Here is a 21,248-nt window from a genome sequence, read left to right as displayed (position 1 = left end):
TAATAAATATTTTATGCTATCAAGTTTGTGGTTATTTGTTATAACAGTCAGGAAACATACACTCATCATGCCTGAAACTATTTTAATAGCAAAATGATCCTCACATTCCTGGGTTCTTCTGGGGGGTAGGTGCCATGTGCCAAACACCCTCCTCTCTCTGCAGCCCCCAGGCTCCTCTTCCATACATGGGGTGATGGAGCCATCTGTCCCCAGGGTTCTGAGGAGGCTACTCTGATGTAGGTGACAGTCCCTGGGGATGAGTCAGGGCTCCCACCTTCCAGTCACCACCTCCCACTTAGTCCAGAAAGCAAAGTAGGGCTGAGGCACGTGCTGGGAGGGTGCTGGGCAGCCTAGGGTAGGGAGAGACCAGGGTCCTGTCCCCGGGGACCCTACTCAACATCTGGGGACACCTTTAGTCATCAGGGAGGGGGTCCCCAGTTGTGCATTGGGTGGGGCCAGGGGTGTTCCTCAGCTTCTTGCAGGGTGCCCGGGGGTCCTGCTTTAGTGGACCCTCCAGACTCTGCCCTACGCTAAGCCAGGAAAGGGGCCTTGACATTTGTGGTCTGTTGTTTGGGGCTGTACATCATCAGATTGGCTAAAATAAAAGTGCTGACACCCAGCATTGCCAAGGATGTGGAGAAGCTGGATCCATCATAGGTACATGTGGGAACATGACAGTGCCAGAATGAAATAATTTAGCAGTTTCTTCTAAAACTAAACGGGCAACTACCACACAACCCAGCAGTTGCATTCTGGGCATTTATGTAACAAAGAAATAAAATCTCTGGGCTGTGCCTGTGGCTCAGTCGGTAAGGCGCCGGCCCCATATACCGAGGGTGGTGGGTTCAAACCCAGCCCCGGCCAAACTGCAACCAAAAAATAGCTGGGCGTTGTGGCGGACGCCTGTAGTCCCAGCTACTCGGGAGGCTGAGGCAAGAGAATCGCTTAAGCCCAGGAGTTGGAGGTTGCTGTGAGCTGTGTGAGGCCACGGCACTCTACCAAGGGCCATAAAAGTGAGACTCTGTCTCTACAAAAAAACTAAAAAAAAAAAAAAAAAAAAAAAGAAATAAAATCTCTGTTCGCACAAAAACCTGTACACATTCTTAGCAGCTTTACCCAAAATAGCTAAGAAGTGGGAACCGCTAGATATCCTAAGGTGGAGGTCATATGGACCATGGCATACCCAGGCAGAAGAGTGTCTCCCGGTGACAAAGGGTATATGCAGGAAGCGGAGTGAAGAACAGTCTAGCCCTGAAAGGTTGCAAACTGTGCTTCCCTTCTAGAGATTGACAGCTCAGAAGCGGAGGGCCCTGTGGGGACATGTGCCCTGTGGTGCAGCATGTCCCCTGGAGGCTGGGATGACACACAAATCTGTTTTGTACCATGCTGTGTGTGGATCTAAGAGCTCTCGGTCCCACATCCCCACTGCACGAGGCCCTGCTCCTCTGGCCTCCCCACAGGAGGAAAGGGCATGCCCTGTGGCCACAGACTCCACCTCCCGGCACTCCTGAGGACTTAAAGAACTGGAGCCTCAACTCCTGAACACTGTACAATTCAAGCTCCCACTTTCCTTGGGAAAACTGGACCCAGGTATGGATGGGTTTACGTGCTCCATGGCAGGACAGCCAGAGGCCTATGGGGGCCTCCACTAGCTGTTGGAACAAATCACCAAAGACTTGGTGGCTTAAAACACATTTATTTTCTTACAGTCCTTAAGATCAGATATCCCTAAAGCAAGGAAAATATAAGATAATCTCCATATTGCAATGTCCTTACCTTAATCTCATCTGCAGAGTATCACTTACAGTACTCTGTAGGTTGCCCATAGGTTCTGTGAATGAGGATGTGGATGCCTTTGGAGGCCAACATTCTGAGGGGCACAGCCCTTGTGGGGCCCTGGTCACAATCACCAAAGTCACGATGCTTCTCTCTGGCTCTGTGGCTCTGACGGCATCTCCCAGGATGGTTTGCTGTGACATTGCCTCAGTAGCAAAAGCCCAGAAAATGACTCCCTGCAAGGCCAGGGATGGGTGGGATCCAGGTCTCCAGCTGAGTGGGTGGAGCAGACACATCAGAGGACACATGTCGTGGACACAGCCTGGTGCAGAGCAGAAGCTGTGAACTTCTGTAAAGCACCGAGCCAGGGCACAGAAGTACATGTTCTTCACTCACTGCAACAGCCTATAGTAGCCAGACACAGGGTGTTCCCTGTCAGGAGTCAGGCTGCTGATGGGGCCAAGGGTGGGGGCCTGCATTATCCACCTGGACCATCTGATATTTGGGCCACAGGAGATAAACAACACACTGTGGCAGCCCACTGGGCCATGCAGGTCCCCATGCCCTGCTGGCTTGTGCCCATGGTCAGGTGTCCACCCCTGACTATAGAGCCGCCGCTGTGTAGACCCAGCAGGGGACACCTCCAAGACTGAACACAGCACGTTGGGGGGTGGGGGGGTGGCTGGGCCCCCTGCAGACACCTGCTGGAGCAATGTCCTGCCTGTTCAATGAAGATTTGTTTTCACTGTTTTAAATCTGATGACCTGTAGACACTCAGCCATCTTCCATTTGAGCCTGCCAGTTCAGACTTCCAATGTCTAATTGTCATTGTGAGTTCAATAGCACCTGGGCTTCCCAGCTGAGGCCCAAGTAGAACATTTGGTTGGCTGCTGGGTCCTGTAGGAGCCATAGAATTGTCTGGAAACAGACAGTGCTGCCTAGACCCCCAGCAAGCCATGAAGCTCGGCCCCTCCAGACATAGTGGCGCAGAAGGAAGACGCCAAATCACCAGCTTCTCTTTTTAAGTAGTGTATTTTAAATAGCTTTCAAGATACACATTTTTTCCTTTAAAAAACGTCTGAGCAGTTTTGTTCTTGAATTCTGGTGGTTGTCCTCATGGTCCCGACCCTCCCAAGCTCTGCATGGTGGAGGCAGCCATGGGGTAGGCTGGGGACCCAGGTGGCCTATTCTAGTGAAACTGGCAACCCTGGTGGAGCAGCTGCAACCCGTTCTTCCACAGATCATGCATGGCCGCATGTGAGCTAAAACGTCCATTTATTTCAAAGCAGTAATAATTTAAAATTATAAAAATCTTTCCGCAGTCGAACATTTAGAGGGTGAAGTTAGAGACAGAGGGGACAGGGAGGCTACGGATGCCCCTGGAGGGGACCCTGTGGCCCGCACCCCTTCGAGCTGGGAGCAGCCAGTGAGCGGGATGTCCTTCTGGGGCTGAGGGCCAGGCCACCAAGCCCTGGTCCCACCCTGGGGCCCGCTGGGCGCTGACTGACCAAGCACATCTGTAAGTGCTGCAGTGGTGTGACAGAACCAAGGGTGGGCAGGGGAGGACCGGAGCTGTCCCAGCGGCTTCGGGGGTGCAGTGGGCTCAGGAGTTACTTGTGGCATTCTCATTACTGGGTGAGCTGGAGGAGGATGACGAAGACGAGGAGGAGAAGCTCACCCCCGTCAGGCCTGGGGGGTTCGTGGCTGTGTTCTGTCCTGTGAGGCTTTTTCGGCAGACGGGGCAGCTGTCGTGCTTTGTGGGGACAGAGGCGAGGGTGGAGGAGAAGGGGAGTTAGAGGCCAGTGGGCCAGGGACAGGCAGGGGGTGGGCGGATGGCTTACCTGCTCCAGCCAGGGCACAATACAGCCATTGTGGAACAGATGGTTGCAGGGCAGTTGCCGCACGCTCTCGCCTAGCGCATAATCATCCTTGCACACAGGGCACTCGAGCCCAGAGCCTGTGGGAGGTAGGGTAAGGACAGGGTCTGGACAATGGCACCACTGCCCCGTGTATCCCCATCCATGCACATAAGGGAATGGAGCCCAGAGCCTGCGGGAGGCAGGGTAAGGCCAGGGTCTAGACAATGGCACCATTGCCCCTTATATCCCCAGCCAGGAGGGGGTGCCCTTGGGGGAGTCTGCCCATCAGAGCCCCAGGCTGGGCAGGCAGCCTCAGATGTGAGAGGAACAGGTCCCAGGATAGCAGCAGGGACCCCCCTCAACAGAACTCTCCTTTAAGCAGACTTTGAGGAAAATAACCCTAAAATGTAATACCTAGGCGAGCAGATCGTACCTACATGCTCCTCGGTGACAGGGACAGTGGGAAGGGCCTGGATTTTCTCCTTGTCTGCGGGTGGGGGGCCCGTGTTTTCAAACTGATTGAGGAGCTGAAAGACAAGAGGCGAGAGTGCCGGGAGCTCCTCGGGGGCGGGGGCTCACTCCTTGGGGAGGGGCAGCCGCCTTTAGCCCAGCCCAGGCTCTGAAGTGCGAGGCTGCGAGACCTGCAAAAGCACCGAGGCCTGTTTGTCCTGGACCCTCGGACCCTGGGACCCCACCCTGGCTGGGTCAGAGGTCACTGTGGTGCCTATGTGCCCCCACATGCTCCTTGCTGCATCTCCATCAATATCACCTCACAGTGGGTAAGGGACCCCTGCTCCATTTAGGTGGCAGCTGTGAGAAGCAGGGGCTGAGAAGCTGCTAGACCCCTCTCTCAGGGCTGCCAGTGAGCTGACATGAGGCCATCTGCCTCCAGAGTGGACCCAGGCCCAATGAAAGCTGGGCCAGGTGAGGGCACAGCCTGTCTAACACTCAAGAGTGCCAAAGAACCCAGGACATGCATGTCTACCCTGGTGAGAGGCCACAGGCCCAGGTAAATTCTCCCATGTGGCTGCCAGGTTCTGTGGGACACCAAAAGGAAAGGCCCCACGCTGTCTAGATGCAGAGACAGACCCCTGGTGTCCACTGGCACAGAGACCCAGGCCTAATGCCTTCCTTGGCAATGGGAAGTCCCAACAGGTTACTTAGCCTGCCCTGGCTGGGCCCCCTGTACCTGTGTGATGATGGCATCCAGGCCGTTGGCCCCCCAGGCGTAGTCCATCGGGTTCGAGTGCAGGACACCCCTGGGGGGAGAGGGCGGGGTTCGAGTGGCCACAGGCTGAGTGGGGGCCGCCCCCCCTCCTACTCACCAGGGGCCCAGGCCCAAGTTGGGGATGGTGGCGGGAGTGATGATGCCACTGACCAGCTGCTGGATGATCCTAGAACAGAGTGCAGGGAAAGGTCAGTGTCTAGCCTCTAAACTGGCAGCGTTGTTAATTTTTATTTGTTTTTTTTTTTTTTGAGACAGAGTCTTACTCTGTCGCCCTAGGTACAGTATAGTGGTGTCATCATACCTCACAGCAACCTCAAACTTCTGGGCTCAAGTGATCATCCTGTCTCAGCCTCCTGAGTAGCTGGGACTACAGGCATATACCACTACACGCAGATAATTTTTCTATTTTTAGTAGAGACAGGTCTTGTTCTTTCTCAGGCTGATCTTGAACTCCTGAGCTCAAGTGATCCTCCTGCCTCAGCCTCTCAGAGTGCTAGGATTACAGGCAGGAGCCACTGTGCCCAGCCATTTTTGTTTGTTTGTTTTGCTCTGTTACCCAGGCTAGGGTACCATAGCATGACCACAGCTTATTGTGGCCTCCGATTCCAGGACTTATGTGATTCTCCCATCTCAGCCCCCCCAAAGCACTGGGTTTACAGAGACATGACACCACACTTAGCTAAATTCACAGCTTTTAGAAATCCTTTTCAGCAAGAGAGACACACAACCACATAAGGGATCAACCACCAGCAATCCGTCCTCCTGCCCAGTCCAGGCCTGAGGCTGGAAGAACACCTAGCAATGTGCAGACACATAATGCCCTCCAAATCCACATCTAAAATCCAGGGGAAGCCAGGCACGGTGGCTTACACTTGTCATCCCAGCACTCTGGGAGACTGAGGCGGGTGGATTGTTTGACCTCAGGAGTTCAAGATCAGCCTAAGCAAGAGTGAGACCTCGTCTCTAAAAACAGCTGGATATTGTAGTGGGCGCCTGTACTTCCAGCTACCTGGGAGGCTGAGATAAGAGGATTGCTTAAGTCCAAGAATTTGATGTTGCTGTGAGCTATGACACCACAGCACACTACCAAGGGTGACACAGTGAGACTCTGTCTAAAAAAATAAAAATAAAAATAAAATGAAACTGCTCCTGGCTCTGGGCTATTGCACTTTTTTTTCTTTTTCTTTTTCAGACAGTCTCAAGCTATCACCCTGGGTAGAGAGCCATGGCATCATAGTTCACAGCAACCTCTAACTCTTGGGGTCAAATGATCCTTTTGCCTCATTTTTTTTTTTTCTATTTTTAGTAGAGACAGGGGTCTTGCTTTTGCTCAAGCTGGTCTCGAACTCGTAAGCTCAAGTTATCATGGCTATCTGCCTCAGCCTCCCAGAGTGCTAGGATTATAGGCGTGAGCCACCATGCACAGCCTGGGCTGTTGCATCCTAACCCCACCAGTCCCATCAGTCCACACAGGTCCCTTGACCTGTAGGGTTCACCCTGCTGGTCCTAAGGACCCTGAAACAGGCACATTCCTGCCTCCAATGTGCTGTGTAGGGTGACAGCTCCTGCTGGGATGAGAATGAGGCTTCCTGAGATGTGTGTATGTGTGGTGGGGGTGTCAGAAAGGACTGAAGCAGCCGGCTGGGTTAGGTGGCCTTTCTAGAGGCTGGAAACAAACCCAGGTTTCAGTGGAACCCATGCTCAGTTTTAATAACCAGAATTTCTGATCTTACCGAGCAGGGCCCTCTCGGCCACCCCCAGGCCCCCTCACCCTTCCAGCGTGGGGACGCCTTCCTGCCGGCTGGTGGCCCTCCGCGCGGTGAGGCGGGCCCGGGGCTGCCGGGCGCCATACCGGTGCCGGGACGGATGCTCTCTCTCCCGCCGGCTCTCAGGGTCCCTGCTGTCATCAGTCTGAGCCCCAGGAGGGAATGTGGGGATCTCAAAGCTGTCGTCAAAGATGCCGAAAGCAAACTGTCCATAGCCCTGTGGCAGCGTGAAGAGGTGCTGGTCCACGTTCTGGGGAGAGTACAGGGAGTGACCAACTGAAGCAGGGCCTGGTGCTGCAGTGAGGCAGCCAAGGCCAGCCAAGTCTACTGGAGGCACAAAGGCAAAGGGAAATGCAAGGCAGGCCCTGAGGAATACCAGGCAGACTGAGGCAGGGAAGAGTAGGACCGGCCATGGACGTGAAACTGGTGGGGGAGAGTGGCTAAGTGGCCAGGACAGGCCAGAAACTACAACATCAGCCTAGGCAGCGTCAAGACCCCACACTCAGCTTGCACAATAGTTACCATCCTCATGGTCTAGAGGAGATCCCAGGGAGGTCTCAGAGAGGGCTTGTGAGACACAGAGGAAAGAGGGGACAAAAGATGGAAGTGCAGCAGAACAGGCATTATGTTTGGGGGCCCAGGAGGACTGGTTGTGGGCCAGGCCAGGAACAGGGAAGAGGGCCGCCAACCCCTGAGGAGGTGACTCCTAGCACGATGAGAAGCACAGGGCCCCAACTTACTTCGAATGGCTGCCGGCTCTGGTCCGTGGGGGCTGTGGAGGGGGCAGAACCATTTTCTGTATTTCTAGGGAGAGAAGTGTGTGTCATCAGGCACCCCAGGCTCCCAGAGGTATGGGGCACTCTCTGCAGCCCCATTTCTGGGCCTATGTGACAGGAAAGTAAGGTTCATACCATCTACTGCTGCCTCAGGACACAAACCATGTGGTCACTGCAGAAACTGTAAGTCCTTGGGAGACCCTACTCACATCAATCCAGACACCTTCTGGATCCTGGCCTACTAAGATGTGTCCACACCAGCTTTTGGTGTCACAATCTTTCTTCTTCTCTAAGCAAACCTGATCTGGCTTTATAAACTAACACAGACACACACACCCTGCCCCCACCACACCAAGTTCATGTGTGTGGATACTGGCAGGGGCTACAAGGTTGCTACTGATCCCTGACTTCTGTGTCCTGGCCTGAGGAACCCCACCCCAAAGAAAGTGTCCTCAGATCCAGGAGGCAAGGCCCAGAGAGGAGAGTTACAATGGAGGTTACCAGCCCTACCCTCTGGTCCTGGGCCCCAATGCTGCCACAAAAGGGGACCTTGTGGTGCCACCCACATAGAAGGATGTACCCCAGGGCCACCAGCAGCTGCCTCCTGGCCTGGTGCCCAGGGATGCCTGGCAGCTCTGGCCAGCAATAGCCCCTGCCTGCCTACCCATGCCCAGATGCCCTGCGGGCTCTTCTAGCCACTATGACCAAGGGACTAAGTTACCTGGTCTCCTCTGGAAGCTCCTCGATAAAGCCAGACTCGCATCTTGGGCAGATATAATCCTGCAGGAGAGAGCAGGAGCCCAGGGTCAAGGTGGTGCCCACCCCCCACAAATGAGCCACAGGGCCATGAATAAGGCCCAAGACCTGGCAGCACCTTAGGGCCCATCTGTAAAACCTCAGGATGAGGGCAGAGGAGTTCCCCCTGCACATGCAGGTCCTTCCTGACTCCTTTAATCTTAAAGGGGGTACCGATGAGGGAGGCCAAGAGGACCTGCTTGCTCCTGCCAGCCCTGAGCACTAAGAAGAGGGACTCAGCCCGCCTTGCCCTTTTTGTAGGTAACCTCCTCTATCTCTACCATGTTCCCAGGGCAGGATCCAGACTTGGTGAGTGTCCCCACAGTGACAGAGAAGTCACTGCAGACTCTGAGCCTCCCCATGTAAGAGGCTGCACTTAGAGAGACCAGCTCGCAGCAGTCACCAACCGTAGCAGCGCTTACAGCCCACTGTGGCACCCCCGCCCATGTCCTGCTCCCCTGGCTGCAAGGCTACAAGAGACAGAAACAAGGAGAATGCTGTAATGTCCTGGGAGTAGCACTGAGGACCCACCCTGGGGACAGCAAGTAGGTGAGCCTCCCTCCCACCAACCATGCTATATAGTTCCCTGATCAAATCTCAAGCCATAGTCATGCTGAGTGGGCCCAAAGTCACCTCTGGGAAACATGGACACATACAAGCACAGGCTTCTTGACATTTTAGAATGTCCAGTACATGTGCTATGGGCTCTGGAGGCCACAGACTTTTTACAGACTGTTTACAGTTCTGCTCAAGCCAGGACACAGCCAGGTGTCGCTCCTCTGCAGGCAACAGTCCTGCCATGACGTCTCTGGCCTTACCTGCTGACTTCTGAGGAAGGCCACATTGATAGCTGGGCCCCCAGCAGATACTGTACTGTATCTGCCTTACCTGCTCCTGCTGGCAGCAAAGGCTGAGGCCAGGACAAGCAGATGGTATCCCTGCACAACCCCAAGATGCAAAGACCCACAGAAAGGAGCAGAATGGCCCATGTGAGAAGGGACGCATACCCAAAATACATAAAGAATGTTTACAACTCAATAATAAAAAGACAAAAACCCAATTTTTAAAATAGGCAAATGATCTGCATAGACATTTCTCAAAAAAAAACATGAGTAATAAGCATGTACAACAGTGGTTCTCAACCTGTGGGTCACGACCCACAGGAACTGTATTAAAGGGCCACGGCATTAGAAAGGTTGAGAACCACTGATACAGAAGGTACTCAAAACCATTAGTCATCAGGGAGATGCAAATCAAAGCTGCAGTGAGATACCTTCATCCCCACAAGGAAGGCTGGACCCAAAGTTGGACAAGTGCTGGTGAGCCTTATACAGGGGTGGCAAGAACAAAAAATGGGTAGCTGCTAAGGAATACAGCCCAGAATTTCCTCAAGTGGTTAAACATGCTATGACACTGAATTTCCACTCCTAGATACACACCCAAGGGAAATGAAAATATACACTCACCAGAACTTGTACATGAATGTTCACAGCAGCATGATTCATAATTATCATCACAAAGTGGAAATAACCCAGAAGCACATTGATAGATGAGTGGGCAACCCCGCCGTGGTCCATCCTCACAGGGGAATTATCATTCAGCCATAAAAAAGGAGGTTCTGACACAGGCTACCAAGTGGATGGACCATGAGGACATCATGCTCAATGACAGATGCCAGACAAAAAAGAATACACAGTCTGTAATTCCATTTACATGAAATGTCCAGAACAGGCAGAACCACAGAAATGGGAAGGAGAACTGTGCATCCCAGGAGCTAGGGGCAGGGTAACTGCTGAAGGGGACAGGGCTTCCTTTTGGGGTGATGGAATGTCCTGGAATTAGATAAAAGTGCTGGTTGAACAACCCTGTGAACATACTAAAACACTTCAAACAAGTGGATGTTTGGTGTGTGAAACACAGCTCAACAAAGCTGTTATGAGAAACAAAAAACCACAATAGCAGCCCTTGGCTCAAAGCAAAACACGGGACAGTTCTGCCATAGCCAGTGATGGTGATGACTGTCACCAGGCAAGGGATTCCCAAGGGATCAGCAGGGGTGTGGTTAGGCCACCAGGAATGAGACATCCCACTCAAAAACACAGGAAGACTTCACAGATAAATCTGAACTTCTGGCTTCTGTTGATATCAGGGTCTATTGGGCTCTCCCTGGGCATAGGGTCCACCCTCAGCACCTGGGTCTCTGAACCAAAAAGTGGAGTTCAGGGTCCAGTCTCTCACTGAATCCTGATGGCCTCTTAGTGCCAGCATGGATCAGTAGACTTGGAATGGCTGCTCTGGCCCCAGGATGACATCAGCTCACTCGGAGGCTGGGGACACAATCAGATGTGCACCCACCCTCTCTGAGCCTCTCTACTGCTAGATATACTCCACCAGGGCCAGTGGGAAAACCCACTTCTCTTTCAGGATCTCAGCTCACAGCCCCTGGCCAAGCACAGAGTCCCACATACGCATGTGACCAGGCTCACCAGGGCCCTGCCCACTAGGCTTGGCCTCCAGAAATCATGCAACCTGTTTGCCTGCAGCAGCAGTGGGACCTCATGGCACAGCCCTGCCCAGAACCCTCAGGTGCCCCATCTGTAACAAAGGACAACATCTATAGCCAGGGCCCTGAAATCCAGCAGCCACCTGAGGACACTCACTTCCTAGCATGATTAAGCTGGGCTCTGGGATCTGCCCCTTGGCTGTGATGCTCCTGCCAAGACTGTGCCAATACCTGAGTCACATGAGTGTCAGGCAAATCTGGGATGCTGAGAGTCAGGGTCTTGAGCCTCTCCACAAACGTGGTGGGAAGAGGGTGGACTGAGGGAGGGAGTCTCCAGATGATCCCTCTCTCTAAGGAAACATCCCAGAGACTGCTTTGTATTTTTTTGAGACAGAGCCTCAAGCTATCACACTGGGTAGAGTGCGATGGCGTCAGCTCACAGCAACCTCCAACTCCTGGGCTTAAGCGATTCTCTTGCCTCAGCCTCCCAAGTAGCTGGGACTACAGGCACCCACCACAACACCCGGCTATTTTTTGGTTGTAATTGTCATTGTCTGGCAGGCCTCCAGGCTGGATTTGAACCCGCCAGCTCTAGTGTATGTGGCTGGAGCCTTAGCTGCTTGAGCTACAGGCGCCACCTGCTTTGTATTTTTAAGTCAGAGTTGTCAAGGGGGAAACATATGCCTAAGCAGGAGGGCCTGGGATGAAAAGAGCTATCTCAACCTTTCCTAGGGGGAATAGCTCCTACTCACCCAACACCCCTCTGAAGGCCCTGACCAGCCCCACCACACAGCGCTTCTCCTCAAGAGCACACAGCAGCTAGGCACGGTGGCTCACGCCTATAATCTTAGCACTTGGGAGGCCAAGGCAGGTGGATTGTCTAGAGCTCACAGGTTCGAAACCAGCCTGAGCCAGAACAAGACCTTGTCTCTAAAAAATAGCTGGGCGTTTGTGGCGGGTGCCTGTAGTCTCAGCTACTTGGAAGGCTGAGGCAAGAGAATCGCTTAAGCCCAAGAGTTTGAGGTTGCTGTGAGCTATGATGTCATTGCACTCTACTGAGGGCGACAAAGTAAAACTGTCTCAAAAAAAAAGCACCCAGCACTAGCTGATGGTCCTTGCTGTGACTTCCCCTCTCAAAGGACAGCGCAACTCACCATAGCAACAATGAGGCAAGGCAGTAGGGATGAAAGGAATACTGTGCCTCACCTACATGGCCCCCAGGACATGCCATCATATTGTCCTCAGTGAGAAAGGCTCCCATGGAGGGACCTGCCAAAGGCAGCATGGATGCCCTAGGGAGGCATCTTTTCCATAACCCATAAGACACACACTGAGGGCCTCAGCTAGGCACGCACAAGAAGTAGGGGAAACTCAGGCCACAGCTGGAGAAAGTACTGCTCCCATGTAACCACCAGCCACAGTGACACCCACCTCTGTGGGCTGCAAGCTCCTTGGAAACTGTATGCTTGGGAAGACCCCAGAGAGAGCCAGGGGTTTGTCGTTGTCCTCTGTTGGAGCCCTCCATGCCAGTCACTGTTCTCTACAGGAATACAGCAGCCTTCTTAGCTAACCTGGGACAAATGGAACCCACAGCCTCTCAGGGTGCATGTGCTATTCCCTCACCCCTTCTCTCTTGGTCTTAGCAGCTGTCACTACAGCCCACAGCCCCACCCTGCCTGTCCCCCAACTGTCTGTGAGCCCCACACCATGCTATGTGCTCCTGGCAACATGACAAGCAAGTGAAGCTGCTAAGGGCAAGCAGGACCTGTCATATGAGGCTGCTGTGTGCTGGTGACTGCACTCACAGTCACACATGTATGCCTCCATGTAGACATGACCCGTAATCACGGTCACACACTCAGATACTGCCTATGCACACAGTCACACACGTGTGCAAACAGATACTGCCTGTGTACCCCAGCAGGCATGTCATCCCAGGAGTACCTGACATCTTCCTCATTCCTCCCAGGCTGCTTTAGGCCCCGTTATTAGGGCCAGGACACCTATAAGGGCCCACTCTGTGCCAGGACCATGCCCTGAGTGCCCCAAATCAAGTTTCCTCTCCTGGGACTGAGCAGGAAGGTCCTTATGGGACAGAGGCCTGAACAGGAAGGAATTCAGGGCCTGCCCCTGCCCAGTGTGTATGCTTGCAACCCCAGAAGGCATCCTGGTGCCTGAGCCCAAAGCCAGGCTGTGTGGAGTTGGGAGCCAGCTCCAGACATACCCTCCCTGGAGTCCAGATCTGCAGTTGCAAACCACTCCGTGGCACTAGGAGGACACTCGTGAAAGAGGACAGGTTGTCACCATCACAGCATCTAGCATAACATGGGCATACAGAATAGACCAGTGGCTCGAGGGTAGGCATCAAAGCAGTGTGGCATGTGCTTGTTATGAAGGAGGACTTTGGACTTTATTCTGCTGAAGACCAGGAACCAGGCTCGTGCAGGAGACAGGGAGAGCAAAGCTAGGACAAGGCAGGCTGACGGCCATCAGTGACTACAGCAATATCAGCCCTGGCTGCCAGAGGGCTCCTGCCAGCATTCACTCTCCATCCCACTCATGCTTGGAGGCAGGTTTCCGGCACCCATACTGCCCTATCTTACCACCCACTCAGGGAGTCTTGTCAGAGGGACAAGCAGGCACTCCCAAAGGGGGACAACAGGCATAAACAAGACTACCCCAGTTATCACTCTGACCCAAGCCAGCGGATAGGCAGGCACAGGAATGGATGCGATGGTCTAAGCTGCCCTCTGGGTAGGGTGTGGTGCATTCCCAGGCTGTGAGCTTCACAGCTCCTCCCTTGGTCCTTGCCTGGCTCAGCAGTGCTTAATTTCTTCAAGGTACCAATACAATACGCACAGACTCCAAGGGCAAAAGTGGCATCCTCCACCCACATCTGTCTACCCTGGCTCTGCCCTCCTGGGCACTGTGAGGCAGAGGATGCCAGCACTCAGTAAGACCCTGTCCACAAGGCACTCCTCTTCAAACACCTGCAGTCAGGCCACCTAAGCCAGCACATCCTAAGAGTCGAGTCTGGGCCTGTACACCAGGCTGTGAGGCCTCTGAGCTCCAGCCAGCCTGTCTAGTTCTTGCTACCACATGCCCCATTCCAGTTCAGCCTTCCTTCTCTTGAACACACAGATGTCCTCGTCACTACCTTCAATGAGAGAACCCATGCCCCTGCACCATCGCCCACCAGCTGAGTCCCCAAGTGGAAGCACTGCTCCCTACTGACAGCACCCTTACCAGCAAGTCAGAGATAAAGGCCACATGCTGAACACTCTGCACACACTTGCTGCCATTGGACCCTATGACAGGTGAGGAGACTGAGGCCTAGAGGCTAAAATGTGGTATAGTTTCATGTTGCCTCAGTCCGATTCCCAAGTCCAGGGTAGCAACAGTGGCCTGGGGCAGCCTGCCCCTGTAAGCAGGCATGCGGCTCCACAGCAATCTAGGTATGTGAGAAGGAACCACTTGAAGGGGTCAGTTCCTTTTGTGGTCAGAAGTAGAAACTTCGTAACAACCAGATCGGGCGGTGACTCAGGCCTGTAATCCTAGTACTCTGGGAGGCCAAACTGAGTGGATTAATTGAGCTCATGAGTTTGAGACCAGCCTGAGAAAAAGAGAGACCCCATCTCTATTAAAAATAGAAGAACTAGGGCGGCGCCTGTGGCTCAGTGAGTAGGACGCCAGCCGCATATACGGAGGGTGGTAGGTTCAAACCAAGCCCTGGCCAAACTGCAACAACAAAAAAAAAATGGCCGGGTGTTATGGCAGGCACCTGTAGTCCCAGCTACTCGGGAGGCTGAGGCAAAAGAATCGCCTAAAGCCAGGAGTTGGAGGTTGCTGTGAACTGTGATGCCACAGCACTCTACCAACTGCAACAACTCTGTCTCTAAAAAAAAAATGTAAAAAGAAAAATATAACTGGGGCGGCGCCTGTGGCTCAAAGGAATAGGGCACCACCGGCCCCATATACCAGAGGTGGCAGGTTCAAACATGGCCCCAGCCAGAAACTGCAAAAAAAAAAAAAAAAAAAAAAAGAACTGGCTTGGTGCCTATGGCTCAAGCAGCTAAGGTGCCAGCCACATACACCTGAGCTGGCGGGTTCAAATCCAGCCTGGCCTCACCAAACAATAATGACGGCTGCAACCAAAAAATAGTTGGGGGTGGCGCCTGTGGCTCAAGGAGTAGGGCGCTGGTGCCATGTGCCGGAGGTGGCAGGTTCAAACCCAGCCCCGGCCAAAAACCACAAAAAAAAAAAAAAATAGTCGGGTGTTGTGGCAGACGCCTGTAATCCCAACTACTTGGGAGGCAGAGGTAGGAGTATCGCTTGAGCCCAGGAGTTGGAGATTGCTGTGAGCTGTGATACCATAGCACTCTACCCAGGGCAACAGCTTGAGGCTCTGTCTCAAAAATAGAAGAACTGGGGCAGCACCCATAGCTTAGTGGGTAGGGTGAGGGCCACATACACAGAGGCTGGCGGGTTTGAACCCAGTACGGGCCAGCTAAAACAACAATGACAACTGGAACAACAACAAAAATAGCCAGGCATTGTGGTGGGTGCCTGTAGTACTAGCTGCTTGTGAGGCTGAAGGCAAGAGAATGGCTTGAGCCCTAGAGTTTGAGGTTGCTGGGAGCTGTGATGCTACAGCACTCTACCTGGAGCAACAGCTTGAGACTGTCTCAAAAAAAAAAAAAAATACTAGAACTGAGGCAAAAGGATCTCTTGAGCCCAAAAAGTTAGAGGTTGCTGTGAGCTATGATGCTATGGCACTCTATCCACGGCAACAGCTTGAGACTCTGTCTCAAAAAAAGAAAAAGGTGGCACCTATAGCTCAGTGGGTAGGACATGCGCCACATACACCAAGGCTGGTGGCTCAGACCTGGCCCAGGCCAGCTAAAACAATGACAACTGCAACAAAAAAATAGCCAGGCATTGTAGCAGGTGCCTGTAGTCCCAACTACTTGGGAAGCTGAGGCAAGAGAATTGCTTAAGCCCAAGAGTTTGAGGCTGCTGTGAGCTGTGATGCCATAGCTCTCTACTGAGAGCGACATAGTAAGACTCTGTCTTAAAAAAAAGGGCAGCACCTGGGCTCAGTGGGTAAGTCGCCGGCCCCATATACCAAGGGTGACGGGTTCAAACCCAGCCCCGGCCAAATTGCAACAAAAAAATAGCCGGGCATTGTGGCAGGCGCCTGTAGTCCCAGTTACTTGGGAGGCTGAGGCAAGAGAATTGCCTAAGCCCAGGGGTTGGAGGTTGCTGTGAGCTGTGCGACGCCAAGGCACTCTATGGAGGGCAATAAAGTGAGACTCTGTCTCTACCAAAAAAAAAAAAAAAAAAAACAGCCCAGGTGTTCCAGCAGCAGCAGCAGCACATCAGACCAAAACAAAGGGCAAGCTTCCCATAAGAAGAAATCCCCTATTTCAAGGGTGTTAAGCAATGGGCTGGGACTTTCCCAGGTCTGGCTGTTACCGGATCAAGAGCCAACCTTCCCTCCTCAGAACACTAGGCATGCCCCTTTCTTAGCAAGAAGTAGCTCTGACCCTCTGCTACTGGTGCCTCACTAACCTGCTCCAAACTTGCAAGCAGATGCCCTCAGGATTGTTCACAGGGTGGAAACAGGGCTCTCTCAAACACCTTCTCCCCTTGGTTATTTGCTCTTGCAGAATTTTATTTGTTTTTTTTTTGAGACAGAGTCTCACTCTGTTGCCCAGTCTAGAATGCCATAGCCTCCACCTAGTTCACAGCAACCTCAAACTCCTGGGGTCAAGCAATCCTCTTGCTTCAGCCTCCCAAGTAGCTAGAACTACAGAAGTTCACCATAACACTCAGTTAATTTTTCTATTTTTAGTAGAGATGGGGGTCTCACTCTTGCTCAGGCTGGTCCCGAACTCCTGAGCTCAAGCAATCCCACCACCTGGGCCTCCCAGAGTGCTAGAATTATGGGAGTGAGCCACTGTGCCCAGCCTGCTCTTGCAGGATTTACCGTTTATGACTAAATATTAGTCAATCACTGTCCAACTCCCTGGCCAGTCTGTAAGGGCAGAGACCACATCTGCCTTGTCACCAATGGATTCTTGTGACTAGGAGGAAGGTGCTCATTAGGCCCAGTGACAGTTTGAGGAGGTCAGGGTTCTCCTCATCCAAGGCCACAAGGCCAGGAAGTAGCTACACCATGCCTAAACCCGGCCCTGTGGCCAGTCCCAGGAAGGGAGGCCAAGTGCAAACTCTGCTGGGTCAGGTCAGGGTTACTGTGCAGCCAGATGGTCCCACCATAGCCACAAACCCAGGCTTACTCAGGGTCCAACCTGGGCTCACATCAGCTTCAAGGGGCTGCACTGCAACTAATCAAGACAGGCAGGCTGTCAGGCAACCAGCCTTTTGCTGCCACCAACAAGAAAGATAGACTCAAAGCTAGGGCACACTCCCACACCTGAGATTTGATCTTCTTTGTCTCACCTGGGCAGGAAGATGTCCCTGACTTATGGAGCCACACCATACCATCTCTACCCTATCTCTCATCCTGGGCAGGAGCCCTCTGCCCGCAGGTCCCTTCCTAGGGAGCCCCACAGCCTCCACTGCTTTAGGAGGACTTGGGCCTGGACTATAGATCATGGTGCAACAACAACCAAGGGGAAACATACAAAGAGTGCAGGTGGTAAGTGTCCCATAAACCCTCACTACCTACAGCCTTATCCCCTTACCTCCCCACACCTCTCCTATCACAAGGTGGGGAGTCCAGATGCCCCTCCACCCCCGCCTCCCTCATGCTGCTCCCTTCAAGCTGGCTCTGCCACTTCTCTGCTGAGCCTCCCTGGCTTCATCTCTTCCATCTGCAAAGTGGGAGTGGGTTGGTCTAAATCACCACTTTCAACATCAGCCTGGGGAAGAGGAACGCTGGTTAAAAATGCAAGTTGCTGAGCCCATTCCAGACCTACTGACTCAGAACTCCTATGGCTGGGGCCTGGAAAATGTACCTTCAACAAGCACACCTCCCCCTCAAGGTGACATCAGGTCAGTTTGGGAAACACTGGCTTAAATGGCAGGAAGCAACACCCTTGATCCCCAGACAAAACTAGCTTTAAACAGTTTGATGAGGGGAGGGTTCTCCCAGGTCTGAGGCAGGGGCTCTCCTCGGGAAGGGAAGAATGCAAGTTCTAGTCACAAAGGCCTGCCACTGTGCAGCTGCCAGACCCCAGACAGCGCCTGGAGCACTCTGGGCCTCAGCCTGCCCATCTGTGAAACAAGAGGGACACCGGGACCGGCAGAAGGCGGTGGCGAGGTTTCCACGAGGCCAGCAAGCAGCGAGGCGCCCGGCACAGGAGGCAGACCACGCGTTCTGCGGGCGTCCCCTGGCGTTATTATGGGAGTCTGGTCCCCCACACCTCCCTCCTTCAGGGCCCGCCACTCTCCAGGATGGGGGAGGGGGTGAGAGCCAAGGCCAGCCCCTGCCATGCAGCGTGCCACCGAACAAGTCACTTGGCCTCTTTGGGCCTCAGTTTCTCCACCTGCAAATCCAGGTTCACTCGACTCGCGGATCTGATCTGGAGTGCCCATGGCCTTACCGGACGGTAAGTCCACGAATCTGAGATCACCCAGCCTCGACCCCCGTGCGCCACCTGTGCCAGGCGCCGCCTCCTGCCCCAGACTCAGTTTCCTACGCTGGAGGACGGGATTCACGCCTGCACCGCTGGGCTCTCGCAGAGTGACCTTGGGCAGACGCTACCTCGGGCCTCAGTTTCCCCGCCAGCTCGCACGGACAGGCGGGCGCCCGCGACTCCCACCCAGCCTTGTCTCAGGCCTGCAGGAACAGGCACCGCCGCAGTCCCCGGCCTGGGCCTCACCGGCAGGCGTGGAACGATCTCGACCGAGCAGCAGTGACAGAAGTATCGTCCGGGCTGTGGCGACGCCTCGGCCATGGCCACCGCCGCCTCCTCCGCTCCGCCCGCCCCCCGCGCGGCGTCCGCCGCCGGCCGTTTGCTGCTCCCTCGCCGGCCGACGCGCACGCTCACGCACGGCACGCACGGTATGGGGCGGGAAGGGACGCGCAGGGGCTACATAGGAGGCGCGAGCGGCGGGCAGCAGCGTGGTCAACGGTGGCCGCTGAGGGGCAAACTAGTTACAGCGGTTGGTCTGGGTGCCGAGCTTGGGGTGGGGCCAGATTTGAAGGCGGCAGAGACGTCTGAGGGGCGGGGCCTGAGCGAGGTGGGGCTGAATCTCCTTGGCAACCTGGATCCGGCGCTGGGTGGGGCCCTGTCTTGAGGAGGACAAGGAAGAGGTCAAGGGGCGGGGGCTGAGTGGGGCGGGCCGAGTCTCCTTGACAACCTAGATCCGGCGCGGGGGCGGGGATCTTCTCCAAACTCCAAAAACTGCAAAGGCCCTCACTTCACTCACTTGTCTTACCCTTTCTCTTAACCATTCTCTCCCTTGTGTTTCAGCCCACTTTAAGCAGTTTGATGAGGGGAGGACTCTCCTAGGTCTGAGGCAGAGGTCTCCTCAGGAAGGGAAGAATGCAAAATCTAGTCACAAAGGCTTGCCACTGTGCCCCTGTCGGACACCAGGACAGCGCCTGGAGCCCACTGGGCCTCAGCCTGCCCACCTGGGAAACAAGAGGGACACTGGGACCGGCAGAATTATTCCTGGGACTCGCCAGGCGCGCTGTCACTTCCGGGCCTTTGCACCTGCTGTACTCACTGCCAGGTGTACCGTCCTCCCAGACCCTTGTGTAGCCTTTTCTCACGTCTGTCAAATCTTTGCTCAAATGTCATCTTCTCACAAGGCCTTCTCTGAAGCCCTCTTGCTCAGGAGCACTTATTTCCACCTGATAAACAGTTAAATCCAGCTTCACAGCAGAAAGGATTTTTGCAACTGGTTCCTGGCTGGACCCGAAATGGTGCCTGGCACATCACAGACACTCCATAAAGCCTGTGGAGTGAATGCATATAGGAGACCAATTCCTAGATGGAAGAAGGACCCGTCACAACCTACATCACAGTCCGTGCCTCAGAGTGATCCGTGAGATAAGTGAGTCAGATGCTCGGTTTCGTGATGCTCTGGGATCTGATGGCCCAGGCACCTCTGGGGTGAGGAGGGGCCAGGAAACCTAAACCCCCCTCCCTCCAAAAGTCAATCATCAATCCTAGCACTTTGGGAGGTTGAAGGATTGCTTGAGTTCAGGAGTTCAGAACAGCCTGAGCAGGAGTGAGACTCTGTCTCTAAAAATAGCCAGGCATGTGGTCAGTCCCAGTAGTCTCAGCTACTCTGGAGGCTGAGGCAAGAGATTCACTTGGGCTCAAGAGTTTTAGGTTGCTGGCCAGGTGTGGTGACTCACACCTGTAATCCTAGCACTCTGGGAGGCCCAGGCGGGTGGATTGCTTGAACTCCTGAATTGGAGACCAGCCTGAGCAAAAAGTGAGACCTCACCTCTACTAAAAATTAAAAAAAAACTGGCTTGGCACCCCTAGCTCAGTGGTTAAGGCGCTGGCCACATACACGGAGGTTGGCGGGTCCGAACCCGGCTGGGCCAGCTAAACAACTACAACAATAACAAAAAAATAGCTGGGTGTTCTGGTGAGTGCCTGTAATCTCAGCTATTTGGGAGGCTAAGGCAAGAGAATTGCTTAAGCCTGAGAGTTTGAAGTTGCTGTGAGCTGTGACACCAGGGTACCCTACCAAGGGTGACATAGTGAGACTCTGTCTCAAAAAAAAAAAAAAAGAAGAAAAAGAAGAAGACTCGGCGCCTGTAGCTCAAGAGGCTAAGATGCCAGCCACATACGCCAGAGCTGGTCGCTTCGAATCCAGCCTGGGCCTGCCAAACAGCAATGACAACTACAACCAAAAAATAGCCGGGTGCTGTGGTGGGTGCCTATAGTCCCAGCTACTTGGGAAGCTGAGGCAAGAGAATTGCTCGAGCCCAGGAGTTGAAGGTTGATATGAGCTGTAATGCCACGGCACTCTACCCAGGGCAACAGCTTGAGGCTTTGTCTCAAAAAAAAAAAGGAAAAAACTGAGGCAAGAGGAGCACTTGAGCCCAAGAATTGGAGGATGTTGTGAGCTATGATGATGCCTTGGCACTCTACCCAGAGCAACAGCTTGAGACTGTCTCAAAAAAAAAAAAAAAAAGAAAGGGGCGGTGCCTGTGGCTGAAGGAGTAGGGCACCAGCCCCACATGCTGGAGGTGGTAGGTTCCAACCCAGCCCCAGCCCAAAACTGCAAAAAAGAAAGAAGAGAGTTTTAGGTTGTTGTGAGCTATAATGACACCACCATTGCACTCTACCTGGGGCAGGAAATGACTCTGTCTCAAAAAAAAAAAAAAAAAAGAGGGCGGTGCCTGTGGCTCAGTGAGTAGGGTGCCAGCCCCATATACCGAGGGTGGTGAGAGTTCAAACCCGGCCCCAGCCAAAAACTGCAAAAAAAAAAAAGCTGGGCATTGTAGTCCCAGCTACTCAGGAGGCTGAGGCAAGAGAATCGCCTAAGCCCAAGAGCTGGAGGTTACTGTGAGCTGCGATGCCATGGCACTCTACTGAGGGCGACAAAGTGAGA

The 21,248-nt window shown here is 53.7% G+C and overlaps 1 protein-coding gene across 1 annotated transcript; it reads right to left on the bottom strand.

Annotated features, from left to right (window-relative positions):
- Positions 1-3,032: 3,032 nt before the first annotated feature.
- RNF126 (ring finger protein 126) lies at positions 3,033-18,743 on the bottom strand. Its single transcript, XM_053581625.1, has 9 exons — positions 18,551-18,743; positions 8,127-8,185; positions 7,370-7,433; positions 6,635-6,879; positions 4,961-5,029; positions 4,825-4,894; positions 4,069-4,162; positions 3,618-3,733; positions 3,033-3,529 (listed from the first exon to the last, which is right to left on the bottom strand). Exons 1-9 carry the CDS (start codon positions 18,623-18,625, stop codon positions 3,380-3,382), a joined length of 942 nt encoding a protein of 313 aa, XP_053437600.1. The 5' UTR covers positions 18,626-18,743; the 3' UTR covers positions 3,033-3,379.
- Positions 18,744-21,248: the final 2,505 nt, after the last annotated feature.

The sequence above is a fragment of the Nycticebus coucang genome, chromosome 2, assembly GCF_027406575.1.
Source record: "Nycticebus coucang isolate mNycCou1 chromosome 2, mNycCou1.pri, whole genome shotgun sequence".
NCBI classification, from domain to species: domain Eukaryota; kingdom Metazoa; phylum Chordata; class Mammalia; order Primates; family Lorisidae; genus Nycticebus; species Nycticebus coucang.
This window is presented reverse-complemented; position numbering and strand designations above follow the sequence as displayed.

Coding starts and splice junctions, on each gene's coding strand:
- RNF126 (XM_053581625.1), bottom strand. CDS start 18,625: ATGGCCGAGGCGTCGCCACAGCCCGGACGATACTTCTGTCACTGCTGC. Junction 6,880..7,369: donor AGAGCCGGCAGCCATTCGAA/GTAAGTTGGGGC, acceptor TACTCTCCCCAG/AACGTGGACCAGCACCTCTT. Junction 5,030..6,634: donor GGCGTCCCCACGCTGGAAGG/GTGAGGGGGCCT, acceptor ACTCTGTTCTAG/GATCATCCAGCAGCTGGTCA.